General features: G+C 38.0%; 1 protein-coding gene across 2 annotated transcripts in view; it reads left to right on the forward strand.

Moving 5' to 3' along the window:
* ANKRD10 (ankyrin repeat domain 10) overlaps nt 1-24,190 on the forward strand; it is a 49,952-nt gene that overhangs the window by 17,736 nt on the left and 8,026 nt on the right. The window contains exons 3-5 of one of the 2 annotated variants that reach the window (XM_019529655.1): nt 2,496-2,587; nt 12,148-12,183; nt 20,486-20,721. In XM_019529655.1, coding sequence (XP_019385200.1) covers nt 2,496-2,587; nt 12,148-12,183; nt 20,486-20,721 — 364 coding nt within the window. The remainder of the gene's footprint in view (nt 1-2,495; nt 2,588-12,147; nt 12,184-20,485; nt 20,722-24,190) is intronic. The other variant, XM_019529656.1, reaches the window with a different exon arrangement.

A 24,190-nucleotide genomic window follows, 5' to 3' on the forward strand; every position in this document is an offset into this window, starting at 1 on the left:
GGCCCTCCAGCAGAAATAATTGTCTGCCCGTGGTTTATAAGTTCTTCCTCTGGCCTGGGGCTTACTCATGCTGGGAAGACAAATTCCCTTCACCATTCTTGTCTATCTTGGTATTACTGTCAAATCAGGTCTTTCTGTAAACTTCATGCCAGTCAACCCTTTTAGGGAGTGGGGTCAGGCAGTGTGGGGAACTTTCCCCTATGTTCTTTTCCAACTCTCCCAAAAGCAGGGACCATGTGGCATAGGTCAGGTTTTAGAATTCAGTGCTATCATAATCTGTTGTGTGAGAGGGGAATATGGCTCATCACAACCCCACATAAGACCAAGCACCTTATATTTGGGAGGGCAGAATGAAAGTTTTTTTCCCCATAATTATGGCTGTATAGAGCAGAAATAGAACTTAATCTCCTTAATCTTCTAATGTCTCTCATGCTTAACTAAAAGGTGAAACCCTAGCTGCTGCTGAAGACTGATCTCCGTGGGTGAATCTGTGATTTTGCAGTTTGAACAGTGCAAAATAGGGAAAGAGAGACCCAGGAGTAGCTGGTGCACACCCAAACTGCCAGAAGAATAGTTAGCTCGATTAGTGAAATATTAGCTGTTTGAGTAATAATGATACCACTCCTACTGCACTTGTGGAGCAGGAATCAAAGTATGGTGAATCTGTTCTTGGTGGAAAATCACCTTCTCTGCTTAGGACATATACCCCAATTTTGGGAGCTGTTTTTTGGTGAAAAAGGCTTATGTGGTGTGCAAACAAGTACTGGATGTGGGTTTAGGTTAGAAGGCAATTCCTAAGGAAGTGGGGAATGGGGTTGGGGGCTCCAAATGTCTACCAGTGTAGTGAGAACATGAACCCTTCTTTCTTGACTTGCTGATCATTAGATGAGAGGAAGAAGGTTTTCAGCAGTGCTGCTGGGACCAGCTAAATAGGATGCCCAGCTACTGGCAGTCCTCCAGTAGGTGAAATGGATGACCATAGAAAGAATAACCTGGAATGCATGGATGATTGCTAGATAACTCGAGTATGCTTTTTAATAAAGCTGCAACCTTCTTAAGCTACTTTCTTAGTGTCTCATCTCTTTTCCTGTAGCATGTGGGACAATTGCAATGTATCCAATGGAAGAATTTGGAAAAACAGGTCTGTTGCATCAATCAGCAAAATTAGGATTTATTTTAATAGTTTATGTGAAAATGATCCGAAGCAGTAAGTTAAAATCTTAAACTGAAACTATGACCAATATTGTATGCTTGTCTTTGTTTCTTTGGCAACTTGACTATTTGATGCAACTTGCTGAGAGGACATTTACCCACAGGCCTAGGCCAAATCTGAAGGACAAATTCTAGGGCATTTTTTTTCCTTTCAGGATAACTCTTAAATTGCCCATATACCAAGAACATGTAAAAGAAAAAGTTTCTAGGCATCATGACTACAGAGAGAATCTTCCAGATATGAAGAGTGAAAATCCACCTTAGACTGTAGGTATCTGAAACAGTAACATAGATATGAACTCCCTGTTTTCCTTTTAATTGGATTGGAGCTCAGTTCTGAAGCAGTGACACTTGCCACTTAAAAACTTAATGATCCTTTTCACAGATGGAGGTGAGGTTAGAAGAAAAGCACATAGGTTAGGAAGTGGCAATTGCTGAAGTGGGAAATGGAGAGAGAGGGGTACAAAAGATTCAAAAATGCTGGAAGGAAAAAAGAATCACATTCTCTTGATCTAGGTGCCACTTCCCAACAAGCTCAGGGTGGCTTACAGTAAGACGACAGAATAAGGCTGCCACCTGAAGATTCAGGTGAAACAGGTTCCTGGTTCCCCACCACTGTTCCCCCCATCCCCACCACAACTACAAACAAGTGAAAATGGGAGGTTGCATCATGTCCATGGTGCATATCCCAGTTCTCCTCAGGTCATGTGGTTTGCCCACCACTCTCTGCCTTGAGTGAACCAATTGAAATTGAATCCAGACAATTGATGTTACTGTCATAATGAATATGGCAGTAAAGTATAGAACAGAAATTCAATTTTATGGCCTTATCCTCCCTTCAGTTTTTGTGCATGTTACCTAATGCCAACAAAAGATCTGTCACAGCTGTATTACCAGTAAATGAAGTTTACATGCCTACTCTAGACTGTCCATTCCTCTTTTAAAGGCTCTTTGCAGAGATGGGAATTGGGTGAAAGAGAAGAATGTTGGAGTGATATTGTAGCTATGATGGTCCAGGAAAAATGCCAAGAGGCAAGGATTATTACAAGTGATGCATTTTATTAGACCATTGTATGGGGGGAAGGGGCAGACCAAGGATTTTTTTTAAATGAAACATTCAATCTAGTTGAGAGCCAGCACAGTCTTTAAAATGCTAATAAAGGAGCAGTTGCATTCATTAATTGATTATTACTATGTCCATTTCCTTAATTAAAGTCAGGAATGTTTAGGAACTTCAATTTTTGAAGTGGTGGTACTTGACAAAATATAATGTACTTTTACAGGATTATGTTGGTGAAACTCCTATTCATAAAGCAGCACGGTCTGGTAGTATGGATTCCGTAAGTGCCCTTGTGGCTAATGGAGCACAAATAGAGTAAGTGTGGTTTTTTGTTTGGTTGGTTGTTTTGTATCTAACATAGAACAGTAAACACAGATGCTAATAAAATTGAAAAAGAGTAGTTAGATTTTTTATTAAAAGAAAACGTCAATAAGACATATTCAATTATAGTAACGCTCAAGATTTTGAATATGTCTAATAGTAAACATTTTAACTAATACCAGTACATTAAGCACTGAATGTATAGTTAGTAAAACGTTAATCTCAATTCTGTGAAATGCCCCAAAATTGTATGTTGTATCTAATAAATATTTATCTAAAATACATTATACATAATACTGAATAAATTTAAACATCAGAGTAAATACCATTATTTGGGGGAATAGAAACATTTCACACACTCTTAACTATTCAGTATTTTTTATTAGTATATTGTATATTTGCACTGTTAACTTTTTTCTTTAAAGGTTTATGTACTGCAAAAACATTCAGAAAATCTCACAAACTTTTGCAACTTACAGCATGGACAAAATGGATGCAGTTTTCACCTAGAAATGTTGAGTATAAGCTCTATGGCTTATAATAACGTAAATACTTTAGTACCTTGTTTTAATTAGAATTAGCTTATTATTTAATGATAATTAGTATTTTGTATTTTAATCTACAATATGAAACTGAGTTTTAAGTGAAATAAGAATCAAGCAGTTAATACCTTGTTTAACCCTTTGGTTTCCATCTTACTGTTTTAATAATGCTGCACCAGTGAATCTGTCTTAAAATGAAACTTTGCTATGTTACTGTAAAGTGTCCACAAAATATAATAATCTGTAAGTTAATAACACAGTTGTCTTTAGGAAAATGGTACTAACAACTATTATGCAGCTGTCAGGGTCAAGTTTTGATGCATTTCATGAAAACACTTGATACTGACATCCACATTTTGAATTGAGGACCGAGACATTCGCTTTCAGATGTCTTGAGGTAAAGTTGAATTGAAATTTACGGTGGAATTGAGCAAACCTTAATTATCATCATCAATTAGTATGTAACCAGTCAGTTTTATAACTCTCAGAAGGATAATATCAATATATACCCATAACTATGTATAGGTAATATACATATATAGCTAGGTAATAAACAAACATAAATGCAGTAACTTGATATACTCCAAGTAAAAATAAATAGGGATTTTCATGGGGTCTTTAATGTGCAAGCAGTACAAGTTAGTAGTTTTTGATGACTGGACTAAACTCATCTTTCATTTTTAACATGTAGGCAAAAACTGCTCTTAACCTTCAAGTAATGAGTAAACTTTGGCCAAAACTATTCTCTTCTTAATGTAGAATAAAATGCAGCAAATAGTGCACTGTAATAGAAAAAGATTTTAGATTACTAGTTTTGGTATTTCATTATTTATACGTGCTTTAGGTATGCGTATGGGCATATGGACACCTTTTATGTACAAGTAAAATACCATGCCCCGCTTTGAAAGATTTATAGTATTAGACCCCAGTAATCTAGTCTGATTTACTTAAATGGGCCTTGAGTCTGCTTTCATTGCAGCTTTAATGCAGTCAGTGTCTGCAGATCAGTTAACAGAATTTGGGCCTCAAACTATATTATGTTTTATATGGAGTGGAATACTTGTCCCAGTGATCTTGGGAAGAGTTTAGCTGTTGAAGTCCATTGGACTGAGATTTCTCCTATGGAATCTAGTTTTCATATTTAATTTCTTAAAATTAGGCGGAATCCATAAATTAGCACTTGAAAGGAATAGTAATAAATTGTCAGATTTGAAAAATGGGCCCACAGCTGATCGTAAACTGATTTTTTTTTTTTTTTTCCTTCTGTTTTGGCAATGTCTTAAAATTAAAGCAGTACTGCTGCCTGAGTACTAAGTTTGTATCTCTTACATTCCCTGGTCTCAAGTTAAAAGTAGACTCTTCCACTTTGTTACAGTAACTAAAAATTCAGTCACAGGATAGTAAGATACTTATTATATAGGATACTTGAAAGATTTGTTAACACTCTGAGCACAAAACCATGCACAGTTCTGGTATAAGAAAATATAATGTCCTAAATTTTTAGTTAATTGTGCCCACCTATACTGATGGTATTTTTGGCCCTTTCATTTCATGGAGATTTGGTCTTCTAATTCTGTTTTCTATAGATAAATTCTTTGTTTCTTTATATTGTGTTTTTGCTGTTAAAAAACATACTTGAATGAAGATACAGAGGATAACCTAAGCAAGTGTACAAACACCTGACACAACATGTATACAGTATGCACTTAATTTCACATTTTTCACTCGTCTTTGTAAAAGTAACTCAAGAATATTAAGACTCAATTATAATATTAATTGTGGCAAATTAATATTGTAATATTTTTTGAATGTGTGTTTTATTGAAGACTGATAATGGAAATAGTGCTTTTTGAAATTTAGTGCATAATGTAACTTGAGTTACCAAAATCCATGATATCTGTTTTTTACACTATTCTTTTATTACTCGTACAGCTGAATTGGAAGCTAAGGAATGCTGACTATAGTTAGGTTTTTTTTTCCTTACTGGACATATGATGAGCATTTTAGTTTAAATAGATGGACCTTAAAGAGGTAAATTTATTTGACTTTATTTCAAATGTGATAGTTCATCATTCTTATAAAGAAATATAATATGTTGCAGTCTAATTTGACTAAGTTGTTGAATTCTTTTTCTAATTGATGAAAGAGAATTTGGGTCTCTATTCCTTTGTAAATTTTTAATAGTAAAACAATATAAAATGTACCCCAGTAAAAATATTTTGATTTTTTTTTTGTGGTATTTACCTTCTCATTTTAGCTGAAGCATATTCTGTATGTCCTACAGCCATAAAAATGGTTGCACCACTAACTATGGTATTCATGGACCCTTGAAGAGGGGAAGCAGGTGGTCACAATGCCTCATATGAGTGAAAAGGTTTGCTGTGTAACTGACTTTTTAATGTGGATAATACCTTTTAAAGTATCCATAATAACTGCTGGGTTTTTATTAAAAAGACATAATAGAACAATTCATATTTTGTCAAGTGTGTTTCAGATTAAAAACGAGTGTTCACATATCTTTTAAAGAAAAGGTTTTTTGGTGCCAGGTTTTCTTTTGCCCTTTCAATGCATCTTTTTCAACATTATATATTAACACATTTTAAAAACTTATATTGTACTCTTCTTATAAAAAGAATACTTGACTATAAACAGAGATATAAATAGTTGGATAAACAGGAAAGAAAGTCATACTGGATATATTGTTAGTGTTAATTAAATTAATAGGAAACAGTTTCTCACACTTATATTGGTGTATGTTACATTGAGCATCACATCTGTGAGTACACCATTTTTTTTCTGGTTTATGAACAGTTCAGACTTCTACAGCTGCCATTTGAGCAGCCATATTCTACTACTAACTGCAATGTCTTGGCATGACTGATGGAAAGAATGCCTACTAGTTGTTTGTTCATCTGTATTCTGGCAGAGAGACATGTTAAGATCAAGATTTGGTTTGGAACTTGTTCATCTAACTGAACCCACAAGATCTTCATTAAAAGCAGTTCTTCTGTTTACACTAATGGAATAGGGAAGAACATACATTTTTCTTGCAGCACGCTTGCTCTTGAAATTGATTAGTAAGCCCTAACTTCTCTGAGGCAAGTTCTATAAAGTCTTTTGGCAAAAGAGTTGTTGCACCATGTTAGGAGATGGAATAATACTTCTGGGATAAACATGCCAGTAGCATTTGAAATGATTAAATAAGTAGTAGAAACAAATCTGCTTTCACCAGGTTACTGCTCTGCATCATCAAGCTGCTTTATTCATTGCAGCTCTTGTTCACTCAGAGGTCTCAGACAGTTTTTTTGCTAGAAATATTATGGAGTACATTTGAATGAGTGTCCTAAACACTGTTTTCAGTTTATAAAAACATTTTCTCATTTTCTGTTGTGCTGTTGATTTGATTTTTGTATTTGCAACTCTTTTTCTTCCTCTCATCACAGCTCTTTCAATTTTTACTTGACTGTTCCTATTTGCCTGCTTTTTTTCTGGAGTTATGAGTATTTTTCCTGAGCAGATACTTGTTAGGTATTCAAGTGTAGATCCTTGTAAAGCTTCTGTAGTTATGTTTGTCCTTGCCATCTTTCTTAACTGAATTCTAGTTGGTTTCCTTAATTATGCTCTCTCCTGTGTCATTCCTCAGCTTTCATTTTAGCTAATGTTTTTCATTGCAACTTCATAGACTTTTGTGTTTCTCCAAGTTTTGATTTTCACCACTTAGATACTAAACTGAGACTTGCATTTCATGGTAACTGACAGCTTAGAAATGTGTTTAAAAAAACCAGTCAGTTCTCAGTCAATTATTCATCAATTGTAGGGGGAACAATGCTCTCTACTCTGAATTCTCTACTTTAGGATTTACAAACACTTTCATTTGTTTAGCTCTACCTTTTTTTACCTATGTGACCTTTGGAATTCTTTGAGGTCTTTATTCTTCCTCTTTCAGATTCTAGGTACCACATGCCTTTAATGTAATTTTTAATGTTCTTTGTTTCCTCACCTGAGTAACTCAATTACCATGTCTCTACCATTGAGTTGCAACTAGCTAGTATTATTACACACTGTTCATGTAAAATGCCACTTCTTCCTTCTGGGAGAGTGTTGTGGCTTCTAAACGGACACTCCATTTAGAAGAATCATATAGCCTCTGATAATCATGTTCTTCCTTACAAATAATAATACTGTTAATGCTTAATGATGATTTTTCATATCACTGGTATTAGATTCTTTGCTGCAGAGATACAAAGATTTATTACGATAAGCTACATAAGCTATTTCAGAACTAAAGATCTTATTTTCAATTTATCCTGTTCCAAACATATTCCCATGCCCCATACAAAGCAACTGACCTGCTGAGCTAAATTTTAAAATAAATTATCAAGGCATGCAGTGCAAAAGTTATCTAGTCTGTCTAAGCCCTTTCATAGTATCAGAGCATCTCACCAGACCCAAAAGTGTGAGTCTTACAGGATTTCTTTTCCCCCTCTTTATTGCCTTATACATTGACCCTCCATGTTGTAGGCAGGTAAGATCTACCACATTTCACTGTGAAAGTGGGTTGTAGTTCTAGTCTATTTACTGAGTATTTCTGTTGTATAGAGAAAACAAGCATCCATTATACTGATTTCTTTCTTGAGATTCTTCTTTTTACAGAGGGATATTGTACATAATTCATGAGTTCAGAGTGAAGTGATTCTACTGGTTGTTTTGCCAGCTTCAGGGAGTGCTTTTCTAAGGAAGGTAGAGGGACATGTACCAGGAAAGCTGTTTAAATAAATGTAGCATCAGAAAACAATGAGGTTCAGTTTCCTAGCTGTAGCCCAGATTGTCAGATAACCAGGAAAATTCCTGCCTTCAAATTCCGGTTGGTCTGAGAACAGATATTTTTAGAAAGAATGGTATTCTGTAATGTAATGCAGAGTGGCAGAAACTACTAACATTATCATAGACCACAGAGAAATCCAAAAATATGAGACAGTTTAAATTTTACCCATTATTTAGAATTGGGATCTAGTTTCTTGCATGTTTGTAGGCCAACTTGTGGAATGAATGGGCCTATTTCTGTTGTGGAGGGGAAGGGCATTATATTTGGTATGCCGTTCCTCTGAAGATGGGCAATTCAGAAGAGATTAACTTTTTTTTTTTTGAAGATTATAGTAGTAACAGAAAGTTCTGTTTTCTGGCAGGTTGAAATACTTCAGGATTACCAAGTAAACCATGATCTGAAAAAGTTGGATGTAGCATAATCTTAGCAGTTGCTGTAGTGATAATGGATAATTTATTATGAAAATAAGATTCAGGAAATGTGACTAGCTTTGTGGGGGGCCCAGACATTGTGACAGAGTGGTAACAAGTTCTCCCCTTTGTCTGTTCTGTTAAGTAACCTTCACCTACATTCATGACTTTTATATTTTACTGTGCCCCCTACTGTCCTAATCCCTCTAGGTAGTTTTCTCTGTTGTCTAAGTTTCAGTTCTCATGTTTCCAACAGATTTAGTTATGGTTGAATTTATATTTAGGAACAACTGGCAAAGAAATATTTGAAGTTGTCACAAGGGGTACTGAAATTTGGTCAGAGAAATGCTTTAAAAACTTTACTGTCTGGAACTGCAGCTTTCAGGAAGCATCTCATGGGTGAATACCTGACAGAATTATCTTTGTAGAATACATATACATGCTTTGCCAGCCCTAGCTTGAGAACCAAGGGCAACTGCACATTAATACTCAGTAGTTCAAGAACAATTTCTTTTTTGTGTTTTGTAGTATTAGCAATAAAAGAAAGCTACATTTCCCTTTTAGGTGGAACAAAAACTTCCTTTCATACAAATCCAAAGCTTGCCTTATAAACTTTGATAGCTTTTGAATCCAGAAAGTCTTCTGTCTCCTGAATTAAGGAGCCATAGGTTTGGAATGTCTAGGACACTGCGTCATAACCAGCGTCTTGAGATCCTTTTAATGGTGCTATAAAGTGCCCTGCAATATTGGCACTCTCTGGTATGCAAAACCATACATGCAATTCACAAGATGAAGTCAGAGATTTCAAGTAGGATCTATAGCATCCAAACTGTTCAGACCTGTTGTGGTCTGAGTTCTTGGCAACAAAAGAAGAATTGCTCTATTTTTCTGTAGGAAAAAAAATATAAAGCTGAAGAGCTGACATATTTTCTGAGGGTTGTCTTGAGTCTAACAAGGGATGTCATGAGTCTAAAGAAGTTGAGAACCTCTGCACAGAATGAGGATTCACTAATCTTAAACCATCTCAGAGAGATGTCTATCCAGCCTCTTCTTGAAAACTTCCAGGGAAGGGTAGTGGAGATCATCAACTCCAAACAGCCATCTTGTAGCAGAAAGTATTTTAATTCTCTGAGATGATTCGAAGTTGTCTGCTTTACACAATTACTGGAAGCTATTAGAGCTATTCATTGGTCTCTAAACTGGCTATTTCTCCTTTTTCTTCAATATATTTCCATTTTTCAGTTGACATTAAAAAAAACAACCTTTGAGATGATTATTTATATTTTCTGTAGTTTCACTTCTAGGGTGTATGTCCTTCATTTTTCATAGTGAATATTTGGATCCTGTATAACTGGTTCTTATATTTTGTAGTTCAGGGGAATTCCACAGCATTATTTAGCCTATTTGGCATCATAATTTTTCTTTGTTACATTTTCTGTCCACAAGTTGCCATTAGTCTTACTTGTATATGCAGTACATCTTCTGTAACAACATATTCAGTAATGTATGTAATATTCCTGCTGTTCTTCAGTAGTTATTTTTCCCTGCGAGGATTCTAGTTCCTCAAATTTGTGTTTTGTTTTGATTTTTAGATAACTTTTGGGTGCTACCCACCGCTCAGTTAGTAAGGAAACATGAAATTCTCTTCCTGTTAGATTAAATACCACTGTTGTAACTTCTGTTCCAATATTTTAATGAATACTTCTACTACAGAAGTGTGTTTTCTTTAATTCCTCATCTTCCTTTATAAACAGAACAGCTTCAGCCATAAAATTTCTGGCTTTACCAAATAGACCATCCACTTCCCATATGACACAATCATTTGACATAGCAGCAGTACTGCTAGTTTGTCAGTTAAGTTTGCATTATGGGGCTTAGTCTGGAGTCTGGTTTGTTTGAAGGTTTTAATATTCCCTTATGACTATATTTTATATCAAACTGAATTACTTGTACAGCAGGAAGGCTTTTGTTTGCTGGCAACATACCATCTGTGGTGTCTTGAGGGAATTCTTTAATTTTATATGGATGGAAAACATCTTCTACCTGATACACTATTGCTTAGAGAAGCAGGCTATCACTTGGAAAATTATCATAATCTCTCACAACATGTCTTGTAAACTATGTTTTGTTACATAATAAGTTTCCCAAACATACTTGAAAATCTACCAATTATACTTACCAGTCAAAACCCAATAGTAGTATCTTGTTCAGCATATTGATGCAACTTAAGAATTTCTTGGAGAGATGAATTGACCAGATCCTTCAGAGAAATTGACATTTGATGGATATACTTTTGGTTCCTTCTCAACACTAAGCATCTAAGATGAAAACCCTGCGTTATAACGTAGACTTCTTGTAAGCTAGACCAAAAAAGCAACAAATACACCACAATATAAAAATATTCAATATAGCAGTTGTCAGCACCCAACTTGTATGCAGCCTTATATTTCACCAGTGGTACTCTCTCTAAATTTGTAATATTTTTAATGTTTAATGTTAATGATTAGTAAACTTGCCAGATTTTTCTTGCGCCAGTATATGCTCAGCAGAAAGTGGTGGCATCAAGAAGTTGCTTACAGTACCTGTGAAATTCATAGAAATCTTTTTGCAAGGGCTTGGAGAACTGACTGAGAATATGGCAAGGTTTAAAAAAAATATTAATAAAAATGTATTTTCCATACATCATGCCTGTAGATGTAAAATGAAAACCTGGCACCAATTTCTCTTGTTTGCCTAGAAGTCCGTTATGTATTTTCACGGCTTTCCCAGAAAGTCATAAATCTTGTTTTAATTGAAAATATTTTGCTTTCTGCAGTTACCTAAAGAATGTATGTTTAAAAAACTTACTTTGCAACTTTTGTACTTGGACACCAAAGGGTTAAAACATTTTTAAGTGTAGTATTTTAAAGGTCATTTTGCTTTAGAAATTTTAGACTTAGTATACTGATGTTTGTAGGAAAAGGGTTTTTCTCATTGTGGGCATATTAGTGTTCTGATTCTTTTTTTTTAATCCTTGTTGTATGCTAATTTTTGTATAGGCATAGTTACTAATTTATTTGAAATACAGCATACTAAATTTAAAGTAACTGAAGCCATGAGTTGACCAGTAGTTTTAGTTCATGCTTTTTAAATTTCATCAAAGAATTGACAATTAATTTGGCTTCAGGATGAAAGTAGTAATGCTTAAAAGGCATTAAAGTCTCAGTATTTTGTTGTCAAGGTGGTCACATGATAATGGCTTACATAATGAATAATGTGCTACAGCACTTTATGTATGTTAATGTAACTTTTAATCTTACTGTTGCCTGCAAATATGTGATCCCTTTTGATATAAGTTTCCTGTTTATGCACCATTGCCCGTTTAAATCAAACAGAAGATTCTGAAACTGTAAAAAATACACATGTCAATGTTTTACAGCTACGTAATTCGAATTGACTTGATTTTTTCAAGTAATCCTAGAAAGGGGGAGCATTCCATATAGAAACTGCTGAAACTGCCACAGGTGCTTCTCCGAAAACCTTACAGTTGTGGCATTGAATGTTCAGTATCGCTTCCTTTCTGCACACAAGGCATACTGTTGAGGTATTTGTTGCGGTGATTGGTTTTAATGCTAATCTAGGAATTCAGATATAGAATCTATAGATTTGCATGCTTTGCTTACCCTAATTTACAATGTCTACATTCTTATTTGTAAACTAACAATAGATAAGTTGAGATCAGTACTTTTTAACAGAAGTATTATGCTGATATACAAAAACTGTGGTTTATTTTCTTAGATTGTCGCATGGCATTAACAAAGAATACATAAAGCAGTAGGTGATGTGGTGATCTCTTTTTTTAAAAAAAATGATAGATTCAGGGGATTTAATTTAAATGTTGATTATTCTTAGTAGCAAATCCTGGTTTTGTTTGTTTTCCAAAGTATGTGACGTTATAAGCAGAAGATGGACTACTATTTCAAAAAGCACATTTTAAGACTTCTACAGAAATACTGAACTTACTCTTTCCTGAGATGCAGTAAATACACAGAATATCAAATTCTTGATCATATGCAAGAAACAGTTTGCTTACCAAGCTTCTTAGTACTTTAGATAAAGTTTTTATAGAAGTATTTTCAGCTAATATAGCTTTATACTCTGTTTTCAGTATCTTGCTTTCTCCTGTTGGAAGGTTCTTAATGGGATATTTTTCTGAGTGCTAGTGTAAAGATTTTTTTTTCCTGCAGAATGTTTTTAATAAAACTTTGTTAAGGTAAACTTGGCAGAGAGCATCCTTCTACTGTATAAGTGTCCAGAAAGTGAACTTCGGCTTTCCACATCCACTTCCTGTTTGGTCAAAAACCTATTTTTATTAATTGAATTAAAATTGATCAGGCTTACGTCAGCACTTGTGAGTATTGTAGAACTAATACACTCTAGACTTTGTGTTGCATCAGTGCCCTTTCACTATTTGGCTGATACAACAGTCTCAAATTTATCATGGCTCTGGAATAAATGCTATGGTGATGTAGGTAACTAAAGAAGAAAAAATGGAAGTTAAAACAAAAGAGATGAGTGAAAAACATCAAACATACTCATTAGAAACTAGACATAGTTCTGAAGACCAGCTTATGAAAACCACTTGAAACTCAAAAAAAATATGGGCATGAAAAAAGTCAATTGCAGACTATCATCATTAGCATTGTTGTAGTGGAAGGAATTACCAATAAATGCCTTCTTGGGTTTTATGACAAACTTAATCAGCTGTCTGTTTATGAGTTTCTGTATGAAACAACACATCACTGCAAGAAGCTCTTGCTTGAAATTTAGTAAACAGCAAAGAAGAACCTTAGGATCACTCTGCTTAATTCTTCTTATTTAGACTTCTCAAAGAAGTTTACCTCTCCCATATTTGTATCTCCATCTGACTTATTCTTGTTGTGAGAATATTTTTCTTTCCACTGTACTAATCCCCAACTCCACACTTCCCTCTGAAACATATTTAACATCATCTTTAAAAAGATAACCTGTCCTTTTACATTATTCCTGACTCTTGGATTTAAGGCCTTGAGGCAGAAGGTTCAAATTGTAGTTTCTTAGTTCCACATAACAGAGTAGAAGGAAATGTATGTGTAAGAAGAAATCTAGAGGTGTTGTTACTCTCTTCAAACATTTGATAACAATACCAGAGAAAGCTGTTTTCTAAATGCAGAGTGAATAGGCTTTCTGATCACAAAGTCATACTATGTCTGTCATAGCTAAAAGTAACTAAAAGTTCTTTCTAATATTTGCCAGTTGAACCGTATGTACATTCCTCTCAGTAGGTTTGATGAACTACAAGACGGTTAATTTTCTTGTCAGTAGAGTTGCCTTTTTAGTTTGTCTTTTATTTTTTTTAACCCCTAGGTAGACTGACCTCTCAAAATAGTCCTTTATTTCTTTAATGTAAGAAAAGATTGTGGGGGATTTTTGCTAAGAATTATACTATCCTTAAAAATTAATGTCTGGTTTCAAGAACATATTTTTCTATAGTTAAGGGTTGGTTGGTAGACCTAGGGCTTATAACTTTTTGGTCATTTTTTTCCAAGGCTCGAGCTCAGTCTAACGTGGCTTTCCCTTTTTTCCCACATTGGTTTCTTCTAAGATTATTTATTTTAAGAAGGTGTCAGTTATTGTGTTGCCTTGGACCTTTCTTTGTCTTTTCTCATGTAGGTAACTAGTAGATAGAAACTTCTTATCTGAAAGCCTTTCAAAAACAGCCTTTTAACGAACTGGTTTCCATATTCTGATTTGCAAAACTAGGTACAGGAGAGTCCCATCCACTATTGCAATTACCAGTTACATGAAGGCAAACTTGTTTTAAGGTTTATCATAGCTGAGAAGACACAGAATTATTTGCTTACAATAAGCAGCTTCAGATTTTAAGGTTCAGGCACTTCAAAGCTTGGTCAAAATTGTGCTAAAATTGGTTTGGGAATGCCCTAGAACATTTTTTTTAAAAGTTTGGGATTTGGGGTAGGAATTTAAATTAAGGCTATATGAAGTCTGAAATGCTTTCTTCCTGTTTATCCATAGATCACATATTACACTTCCTTCATTCTAAGTTTGATCCTTGAAGGCCGTGTTGCTTAAACTATATAAGTATTTATGACAACTTTCTTCTTTTACAGCCGGTTCTGAGAAAGAAAAGAAGAAAACTTCCCAAGGAAAGGCGTCTCTCAGTTTTGTGGCTGAGAATATGACACTATTATTATACTACCAACTCTTTGGACTTCCCCTTTCATAGTTTCTAGGGTCGGAAGGGACCTGAGCAGATCATCTAGTCCGACCCCCTGCTATGGCAGGAAAGAGTAGTGGGGTCAAACGACCCCTTGCTTGATAGAGTTTTTACCACACAAGTTATATAATCTACTTCCTTTAATGATACCTTGCTACTTTACCACATTTTTCCACATTTTTCCTCATGTTAAAGGTGGCTTAAGAACTTAGTTTTTCAGAGATTTAAACATAGGCCATAATGACTTCTGCCTGCATTGTCCACTGAGGGATTTACATACATAGAGAAAAAAGGAAAAGAGCAGAGTTAGCTATTCCCATTTCATTCTTAAAAAGCATGTAACCACAGTTGTAGTGTTAGTGATTTACCATAGCACAAAGACTGAGCAGGACTAGCCCCATTGGCCCTCTGTGGCTGGGCATACTTCCATCAGCCCTTGTGAAGTAATGCTAATATTAGAATCATAGAAAATGAGCGTTGAAAGGGACCTCAGGAGGTCATCTGGTCCAACCACCCTGCACGAAGTAGGACCAGCCCCTGCTAGATGATTCCATTGTCAAGTCAGGCCTTAAAACATCCAAGGATGGAGATTCCACCACCTTTCTAGGTAACCTGTTCCAGTGCATCACCACCTTCCTAGTGAGAGTTTTTGCTAATATACAGTATAAACTTCCCTTTGCTCCTTGTTCTGTCATTTGCCACCACTGCAAACAGTCTAGCTCCATCCTCTTTGGAATCATCCAGGTAGCTGAAGGCTGCTGTCAAATCCCTTCTCAGTCTTCTGTTCTACAGACTAAATAAGCCCAGTTCCTAAGCCTCTCCTCAGAAGTCATGTGCCCCAGCCCCCAAGCCATTTTCATTGTCCTCTGCTGGATACACTTGAATTTGTCCACATTCTTTCTGTAGTGTCAGGCCCAAAACTGGACATCATACTCCAGATGTGGGCTCACTAGTGCAGAATAGAGCAAAATAATTACTTCCCTCAGTCTGCTGGCAACACTCCTACTAATGCAGTCCTAGTATGCCGTTAGCATTCTTGGCAACAATGATACACTGTTATCTCATATCCAGCTTGTATCTCTAAGGTCCTTTTCTGCAGAGCTGCTGCTTAGCCAGTTGGTCCCAAGCCTGTACTGGTGCATGGGATTGTTCCATCCTAAGTGCAGGACCTTGCACTTGTCCTTGTTGAACTTCATGAGATTTCTTTTGGCCCAATCCTCCAATTTGTCTAGGTTACTCTACCCTCCAGCATATTTACTACGCCCCCCTCCCCCCGCAGCTTGGTGTCATCCATGAACTTGCTTAGAGTGCAGTCCATTCGGTCTTCCAGATCACTAATGAAGTTATTGAACAAAACCAGCCCCAGGACTGACCCCTGGAGCACTCCACTTGATACTAGCTACCAACTAGACCTCAAGCTATTCATCACTATCTGTTGAGCCCAACAATCCAGTCAGCTTTCTGTCCACTTTACAGCCCATTCATCCAACCCATATGTCCTGAGCTTGCTTGCAAGAATGCTGTATCAAAAGCTGTGCTGAAGTTGAGGTATTATACCACATCCACTGCTTTCCCCACATCTGCAAAGCCAGGCATCTCATAGAAGGCAATTGGGCTGGTCAGGCATGACTTGTGCTGGGTGAACCCATGCTTACTGTTCCTGATTGCTTTCTTTCATCTCCAAATGCTTAGAAATGGATTTCTTAAGGACCTGGTCCATCGTTTTTCCAGGAACTGAGGTGAAGCTGACTGCTCTGTAGTTTCCTGGATCCTCCTTCCATTTCTTAAAAGGTGGACTATATTTTCCCTTTCCAGTTTTGTGGGACCTCTCCTGATCATCACGAGTTTTCAGAGATAATGGCTAATGGCTCTGCAGTCACATCAGCCAACTCACTCGGCACCCTTGGGTGCATTGCATCTGACCCCATGGACTTTTACACCTCCAGCTTTTCTAAATAGTCCCTTCTTTCCCTGAGGGCTGCTCACCTTCTCTCCAAACTGTCCTGCCAAGTGCAGTAGTCTGGGAGCTGACATTGTTTTTGAAGACTGGTGAAAAAGGTCTTGAGTACTTCAGTCTTTTCCTCATCTGTTACTGGGTTGTTTCCCTCATTCTGTAAGGGACCTACACTTTCCCTTGTTGCTGACCCTTCCTCTTGTTGGTAACATACTTGCAGAAACCCTTGTTACTTTTCACATCCCTTGCTAGCTGCAACTCCAGTTGTGCTTTGGTCTTCCTAATCTCATCCCAGCATGGCTGAGCAATATTCTTATACTGCTTCCAAGTTGTTTGGCCAAGTTTCCATTTCTTGTAAGCTTCCTTTTTGTGTGTAAGCTCACTGAAGAGTTCTTTCTGCCAAGCCAAGCCAAGCCAAGCCAAGCTGGTGGCCTGCCATATAGGCTATACTTTCTGCACATCAGGATCATTCGTTCCTGCGCCCTCAGTAAGATTTCTTTAAAATATAACCAGTTTTCCTGGGCTCATTTCCCCTTCTGACTGGCCTTCCAGGGGATCATGCCCATCAGTTTCCTGAGGAGTCAGTCTGCTTTTCTGAAGTCCAGGATCCATACTCTGCTGCACTCCTTTCTTCCTTTTGTCAGGATCCCAGACTTGATCCTAACAAAAGGAAGAAAGGAGTTGTCAGCATATAGCTGTGGAGCCAGAGAGCTGTCTTTTATATAACTGCTGCTAGGAATTTCAGTCCAAGTCTGTAATAGCCCCAATCCAGAACAGTGCTTTTGGAGGCCTTAGCTTTTCCATGCATGTATATGCTCTCACTTGGATGTTTTAAAAGGCTGTGTATGAGATTATTGTTGTTCATTATGCTCCTGTATTCTGTCCAGAAGTGGCAGCAAATCTCACCAGTTCTTTTTATGGCACTTCTTGGAAACACAAATTCAGCAAGTATATGGGTATCTTAAAGGGATGAACGCTATTCAAATCAAGTAACACTGCTTGATTCTAGTGGTTTTTTCCTTTGAGTTCTATGAATATTGCTAATTGAGTGCTTTGCGGTCTTTCCCTATGTTAACATCCATTAAAATTTCACAGCACTCTAGCCTCTCATTGTCATTTTACATGCTTGTGAACAAGCTTCGTTTAGAGAATGACCCAAAACAAGGGAGCCAAACTAGTAGACGATACTAGCAATAGGCAAGATTTTGGAGCTGTAGACCGGATCAACCTGGTGCAGTGCAGCAAAGTTCCCTGACTCCACAGCTGTATGCTGCCAACTCCTAGAATATACCGTTTTTTTGAGGACATCTGAATTTTTATAACTTTTCTGTCAAGTCCAGTTTGGTCCTCATTTTCTTTTTTTCAAGTTCCTAAGTATCTTAAAGTATAAAATATATCTTGGCTTTGTCCAGTTAAGATCCAATTTGAATAGTTCATTCTTTATGCAAGGTGAATTTGCTAGCTCTCCAGGATAAATAGACCATCATCTTATATAGTATATAGCTCTTTGGTAACCATACAGATTGCCACAGCACTATTATTATAATAGATTCATAGCAGTTTCATTGTGTACATGAAGAACTGTGAATAAGAGAAGCTGTTCCTTCCAGAAATTCTAACTCATTATGTTTCTTGTCTCCTTTTGCTTTATTAATCTTAAAAATTTGGGATGTGTGGAAGAGTATTGCCAACTTCAGGAAAATCAAGCTAATTGATTTCTTTCATTCCCAGCAACTTGGTCACATGGTGTTAAAGGACTACACATCTCAATGTATACAGTCTCTTATGTACCACTTGCTAGTTTTTCTCGCTTAAGTGCCACTTTGGAAAATGGTGGTGTAGATCATCATAATCTTGCTCTGACTTTTTCACAGTTTTAAGCAGGGAAATATTTCAGTAATAACTGATAATTAATGGTATCTGAGTTATCACTCATTAAAATTAAGTGATTCTGGAACTCAGAGGTCTTGTTCAAAGTCATTTGTAAATTCATATACACATCTTGTTTAGATTTTCTTGATACCAGAACAGCGAGCGACTTTGAAAAGCCATAGCAGAGATTCAGAGACATTAAGCAGTCTGTCCCTGCTTGTATACTATTCTTTTACCCACCCCCAACTGAGTGAGGATAGAAAACTCTTTTATTCTTTCAGATGTTGAACTAAGTAGATACAGAATTTGATATTTAAGAAAGGGTATAATTTAAAGACTTGGAAATACCTCATTAAAAAAATTCTGTAGTGCATGCTATATATATATGGGTGCTGCATGAATAAATTAACAGTACCAGATAGGGTGTGTAATGGATGACTTTGTAAGAAAGGAAGCTACCTTGATCATCCTTAGTTAATGGCATTTCTAGTTGCAGAAGCTAAGAGAAACGAACCTGTGTTCCACCTGCTCTACCCATCCTTACTTTGCTTAATCTAACTGTATCTGTCTGCTTAGGAATTGGTCTCAACTGTACTTAGATTGCTTTTGAAGTAATTCATCTCTTCCTGATCTGTATAGCCAGCAAGTCATAATATTCTAGGAAGCAGCTCTATTCTTTGCCCTTTGTCAGTCCTTATTCCATACCATGTCAAGTGTTAAGGCTTCATGCCAGCTCTCAAGTACTCTTACATACTTCTCTTGCTTAATGTTTCTGTGCCATTAATAGTGGCAGAAAAGTTCTTATTGAATAGAAAATTACATTATTCAGTCTGTATTTTTGGCTTGCTGAGATTTTGACCCTGTATAGAACTCGATCATGTTCCTTTGTTTTCTTGTATATTTGCCTAGGAGCAGTTTGTTGGAACTTCCGTGAACTATAACAAAGGAACATATAGATCAGCCTCACTTAACCTCCAGAATTCTTATTCTGTTATCATTCTATCTTTTTGTGGAAGGTATAAAGTAATATGTTTTCTTGCCCAAGATACTAAGTCATAGAACATAGATGTAAAAACCCATTTTCATGAAACCTCCTTCCTAGTGTTTCAAGAAAGGAAAGATTTTGCCACATCCCCTATTCTACCCTCTAATTTCTCTGTTCCTACTCTACTGAGTCTACACTGTAGCTGTTTCTTACATTTTTTGTATATGTTTCTAATCATAGAAGCCAATTGTGTAAATGGTTTTCAAGAGAGAAGGACCAAAGGAAAACTCTTTCAAATTAAACCTGTTTCTGCAGTTGTTAGTAACTTATATGTCTTGATTTCATCATCTTGCATCAGAAAATTAAGGAATCCCATTTTAGTTACCTAGCTGGAAAAATTCTGGATCAAATTAGAGAAAAATCTGCCATTTATAAACGTCACATACTTTGTAATAAGAAACAATGCAGAAAAAAAGACACGCAAAGCATAACTAAGCATAGCATATATATATATATGTGTGTGTGTATATATTTTATTGTTAGGAAGATTAGCGATGTTATTCTCATTGTCTTAGACATCAGAATGCCATGGACAATTTCCAAGTCATGCTAAGTTTGTTTTGAGTATTTAATTTTTTTACTCAAGATAAAGCAATAGATTATCAGAATAAACTACAGAAAATAGTGCAATTCAGTATTCAAGACTAGGGTCTGAAGTTCATGTAAATGTCAGCTGCTTCAGACTAACTTTAGGAATTAAGCATTGTAAGAAGTTTAAATAGGCAGATGCTTTTTTTTTAAAGGCACATAGTTATGTTGATTTTATTTAAGTATATTGTCTCCCAAATTTTGCTTAGAAGCCAGATATGTGCAAAAAGTTGAGTTAAGTTAGTTATGAATCTTAAGATTGATAGCTAATTCCTTAATGGAAATTTGCTAAGTTTTATGTTTTCTCTCATCACCTACAGATAGTTAGTCAGTAAGAGCAGCAGCAGCAGTCAAGCTAGGTTGATGAATGAGTGTAATTCAGTTTATTTGTATTGTGCAGCTTGAGAAATGCCAGTGGCCTGACGGCAGCAGACCTTGCTCATACCCAGGGCTTCCAAGAATGTGCCCAGTTTCTCTTGAACCTCCAGAACTGTCACCTGAATCATTTCTATAGTAATGGCACTTTAAATGGGGTTCATCAGAATGCAGGTTCCAATCCTCTCAATGGTGGGACAAGTCGAAAGAGATCCTTTGAAGATGTGGAATCTGCTGGATTAAAGAAAGCAAGGACTGAAGGTAAGACTTCAAAGGTGAAAGGGGAAGGATTACTGTTGATGAGATTAAAGGGAATAAAAAATTTAACACAGTCAGAAATGAATGCCAAACTGAATCAGATATGAATAAAATTCACAACAAGGATTGATGCCCTCCTTTAAAAATGGTTTTGTAAGTTTCTACTCTGGAGGAGCATATGCTATGGTTTTGCAAAATGAGAGACATCTGAATAGCAGTGGCTGCTGGAAGGAATTTTGTACGAGAAGCTGATTCATAAAAAGGTTCTTGAGGGATTGTAGAACATCTTTTAGTTCTACAGTCGTAAAGATCTCAAAGCCTTTTTTTTTTTTTGTCTTGTTCAACTGTTTGGCAATGGCTAGGGTTTGTTTGTGTGGGGGTTTTAGTTTTTGCAGAGTATGACTGAGTTCTGTACAAAAGCCTGTATAAACATATTTTGTCACGAGCCCTGCAGTAAGAGTTGGGCCTACCCATGTTCTAAAATAGGGCTATCCAGCTTCCTAGTAGCCAAGGGCTACATGCCACAGGGGCTGCACCAGCAGGGGCCATAGCTCCCCCACCCCTCTCCCTCCCAAACACAATTCCCTGGCTGTAAATTCCCTTGGCATCACAGTCCAGTGGCTCCACCTTCCCCTCCCCACACTTACTCCAAGTATGTGCCCTTCCCCATGGCCACACCTCCTTGGCTGTGCTCCCCCCAACACTGTAGGCTTCACTGAGCTACATCATCCTATGCTTGATATGAGGGCAGTAAGTGAAAGCTGGGGAGGGGGTGGGGAGGGCAGGCTGGGGCTCTGTGGACCCTGGTGAAGCCTCCCTGCCTCCTGCTACAAGCAGCCCCACCCTACACCCCCTGGGAAAACTACAAGACTTCCCACCATTTTCTCTGCTTGCTGGTAAGTATATTTTTGTAGCAAGCCTGCTGCTTTTTGCACAGCTTGCATGGAGCCCCCCTTATTTTGCCTTTTCTGAAATTGCTCGAGTCTTTCAGCTGCTTCTTAACAAAACAGAGAAAGTGTCAAACCAATTGCTCTTTTCAAACATCTTAGATTCATAGTCAGAAGGGACTTCAGTGGGCCATCTAGTCTGACCTCTGCCCCTGGCAGGCAAGAAATGAGTCACCAACCCTGGGGTCATGTGATCCTAGCCAGGTGCCTGTCCACTCTCCTCTTGAAGATCCCTAAGGATGGGGCGAGCACCACTTCTCTTGGGAGCCCATTTCAGATTCTGGCAACCCTGACCATGAAGAACTTTCTCCTAATGTCCAGCCTAAACATTCTCTCAGCTTATGGCCATTGTTCCTTGTCGTTCTAGGGGGTGCTGTGGTGACTAGATCGTCGCCTATTTCATGTTGCTCTCCCCTTATGAATTTGTACACTGCCACAAGGTCCCCTCTCAGCCTTCTCTTGGAGAGGCTGAAGAGGTTAAGGTCCCTTAGCCTTTCCTTGTAGGGCCTTCCCTGCAGGCCTTGAATCAGGTGAGTGGCCCTTCTTTGGACCCTCTCCAGGTGGTCCGCATCCCGCTTGAACTGCGGCGTCCAGAACTGGACACAGTATTCCAGCTGCGGTCTGACCAGTGCCCCATAGATGGGGAGAATCACTTCCCTGGACCTGTTTTTGAAGTACCTACGGATGCATGACAAGATGTGATTGGCTCTGCCAACTGCTTCATCATTAGCAACTCATGTTCATCCTAGAATCAGCAGTGACTCTAAGATCTTTTTCTGCCTCAGTGGAGCTGAGAAGGTCGCCCCCCAGCCTGTAGGTATGATGGCAGTTCTTTCTCCCTAGATGCAGCACCTTGCACTTGTCCTTATTGAATTGCGTCCAGTTGCTCTGCCTACTTCCTCAGCCTGTCTAGGTCAGCCTGGATCTGGTTCCTCCTCTTCAGGGTGTTAGCTACACCCCATAATTTTGTGTCGTCCGTGAATTTGGACAGGGTGCTTCTCACCCCCTCATCCAGATCACTGATGAAGATGTTGAACAGCAGCGGCCCCAGAGCTGAGCCCTGAGGGATTCCACTGCCCATATCTTTCCAGATTGACACCAGCCCATCCACTACTTAGTGGACCCTTGAGCCAATTTGCTACCCAGTCTACCGTGTAATCATCCAAGGCAAATCCCCTCAGTTTATTTATAAGGATGGTATGCAATACCTTGTCAAAGGTCTTCTTGAAGTCCAGATAGATAACATCACCTCGACTCCTGCAGAAACTAGGTTAGTCAAGCAGGACCTGCTTGCTAAAAACCCATGTTGGTCACCCCTCCATATCACATGAGCCAGCAGACTCCCACAGATGTGCTCCTTGATAATTTTTTATAGGATTTTTCCAGAGATAGAGGTACTGTATAGACTGGTCTGTAGTTCTCCGGGTCCTTCTTCCTCCCCTTTTTAAAGATTGCGACAATGTTGGCCCTCTTACAATCCTCCAGAACCTGACCTGAGCACTGTAAGTGCTCATATATCCTTGCCAGTGGATCAGCTGTGACCCCCGCTAATTCCTTAATTACCTGTGGGTGGAGTCCCTCCGGCCCTGGTGATTTGAATACATCCTGTCCCTCCAAGTGTCTTCTTACCATGTTGGCACTGACCATTTGGTCAGCTGATGTTCCCTTTGTTGGTGTCTGTGGTGTATGTTGAGGGTTCATCTAGACTCCTATTTAAGACGAGAGGCAAAAAACTCATTGAAGAGCTCTGCCTTTTCCTTGCTATCTGTCACTAAGCCCCCTGCCCATCCTGTATGGGTCCTATGCTACCCCACACCCTCTTTTTGCTCCCAATGTACCTAAAGAAGGACTTTTTATTGTTCTTAATCTCTGACACTAGCCTGAGTTCTAGAGTTGCCTTGGCCTTCCTGATGGACTCCCTGCAGGAGCAAGCCAAAGAAGTATACTCCTCTTTGCTAGCTACCCCCTGCTTCCATTTCCTGTACACCTCTTTTTTTGCCCTTAAGGTATCTTGGATGCCCCTGGTTAGCCAAAGGGGCTTCCTGGCCCCCTTTCCTCTGCCATGGGATTAACTCACTCGGAGCCCAAAGAATGGTTTCCTTAAGTAATGTCCACCCATCCTAGACCCCCAGTGCATCCAAGTTTTTAGCTCCTAGCACCCTGCTAACCAATCCCATGAGTCTATTAAAGTGAGTTTTTTTTAAAGTTCAGCACCTGTGCCCTGCTGAGTATAATGCCCACCCTTCGCTGGTTAGTGAATTTAATCATTTGGTGATTGCTGTCCCCTAAGTTGCCTTGAATCCGCAGGTCCCCCACTAGGTCATCCCCCTGTGGCCAACACCAAGTGGAGCAAGGCGTTGCCCCTGGTGGGATATCTTACCTCCTGTGTTAGGTGGAGGTCCTGAATACAGGTTAAGAACCTGCGAGAGCGGTTAGATCTAGCTGACTGTTCCTCCCAGCATATGTCTTGGTAGTTAAGGTCCCCCATGACTACCATATCTCTAGACCTCACAGCCTCTTTGAGC

This window comes from Crocodylus porosus, unplaced genomic scaffold (genome assembly GCF_001723895.1).
Source record: "Crocodylus porosus isolate Cpor-Errol unplaced genomic scaffold, CroPor_comp1, whole genome shotgun sequence".
Taxonomy (NCBI): domain Eukaryota; kingdom Metazoa; phylum Chordata; order Crocodylia; family Crocodylidae; genus Crocodylus; species Crocodylus porosus.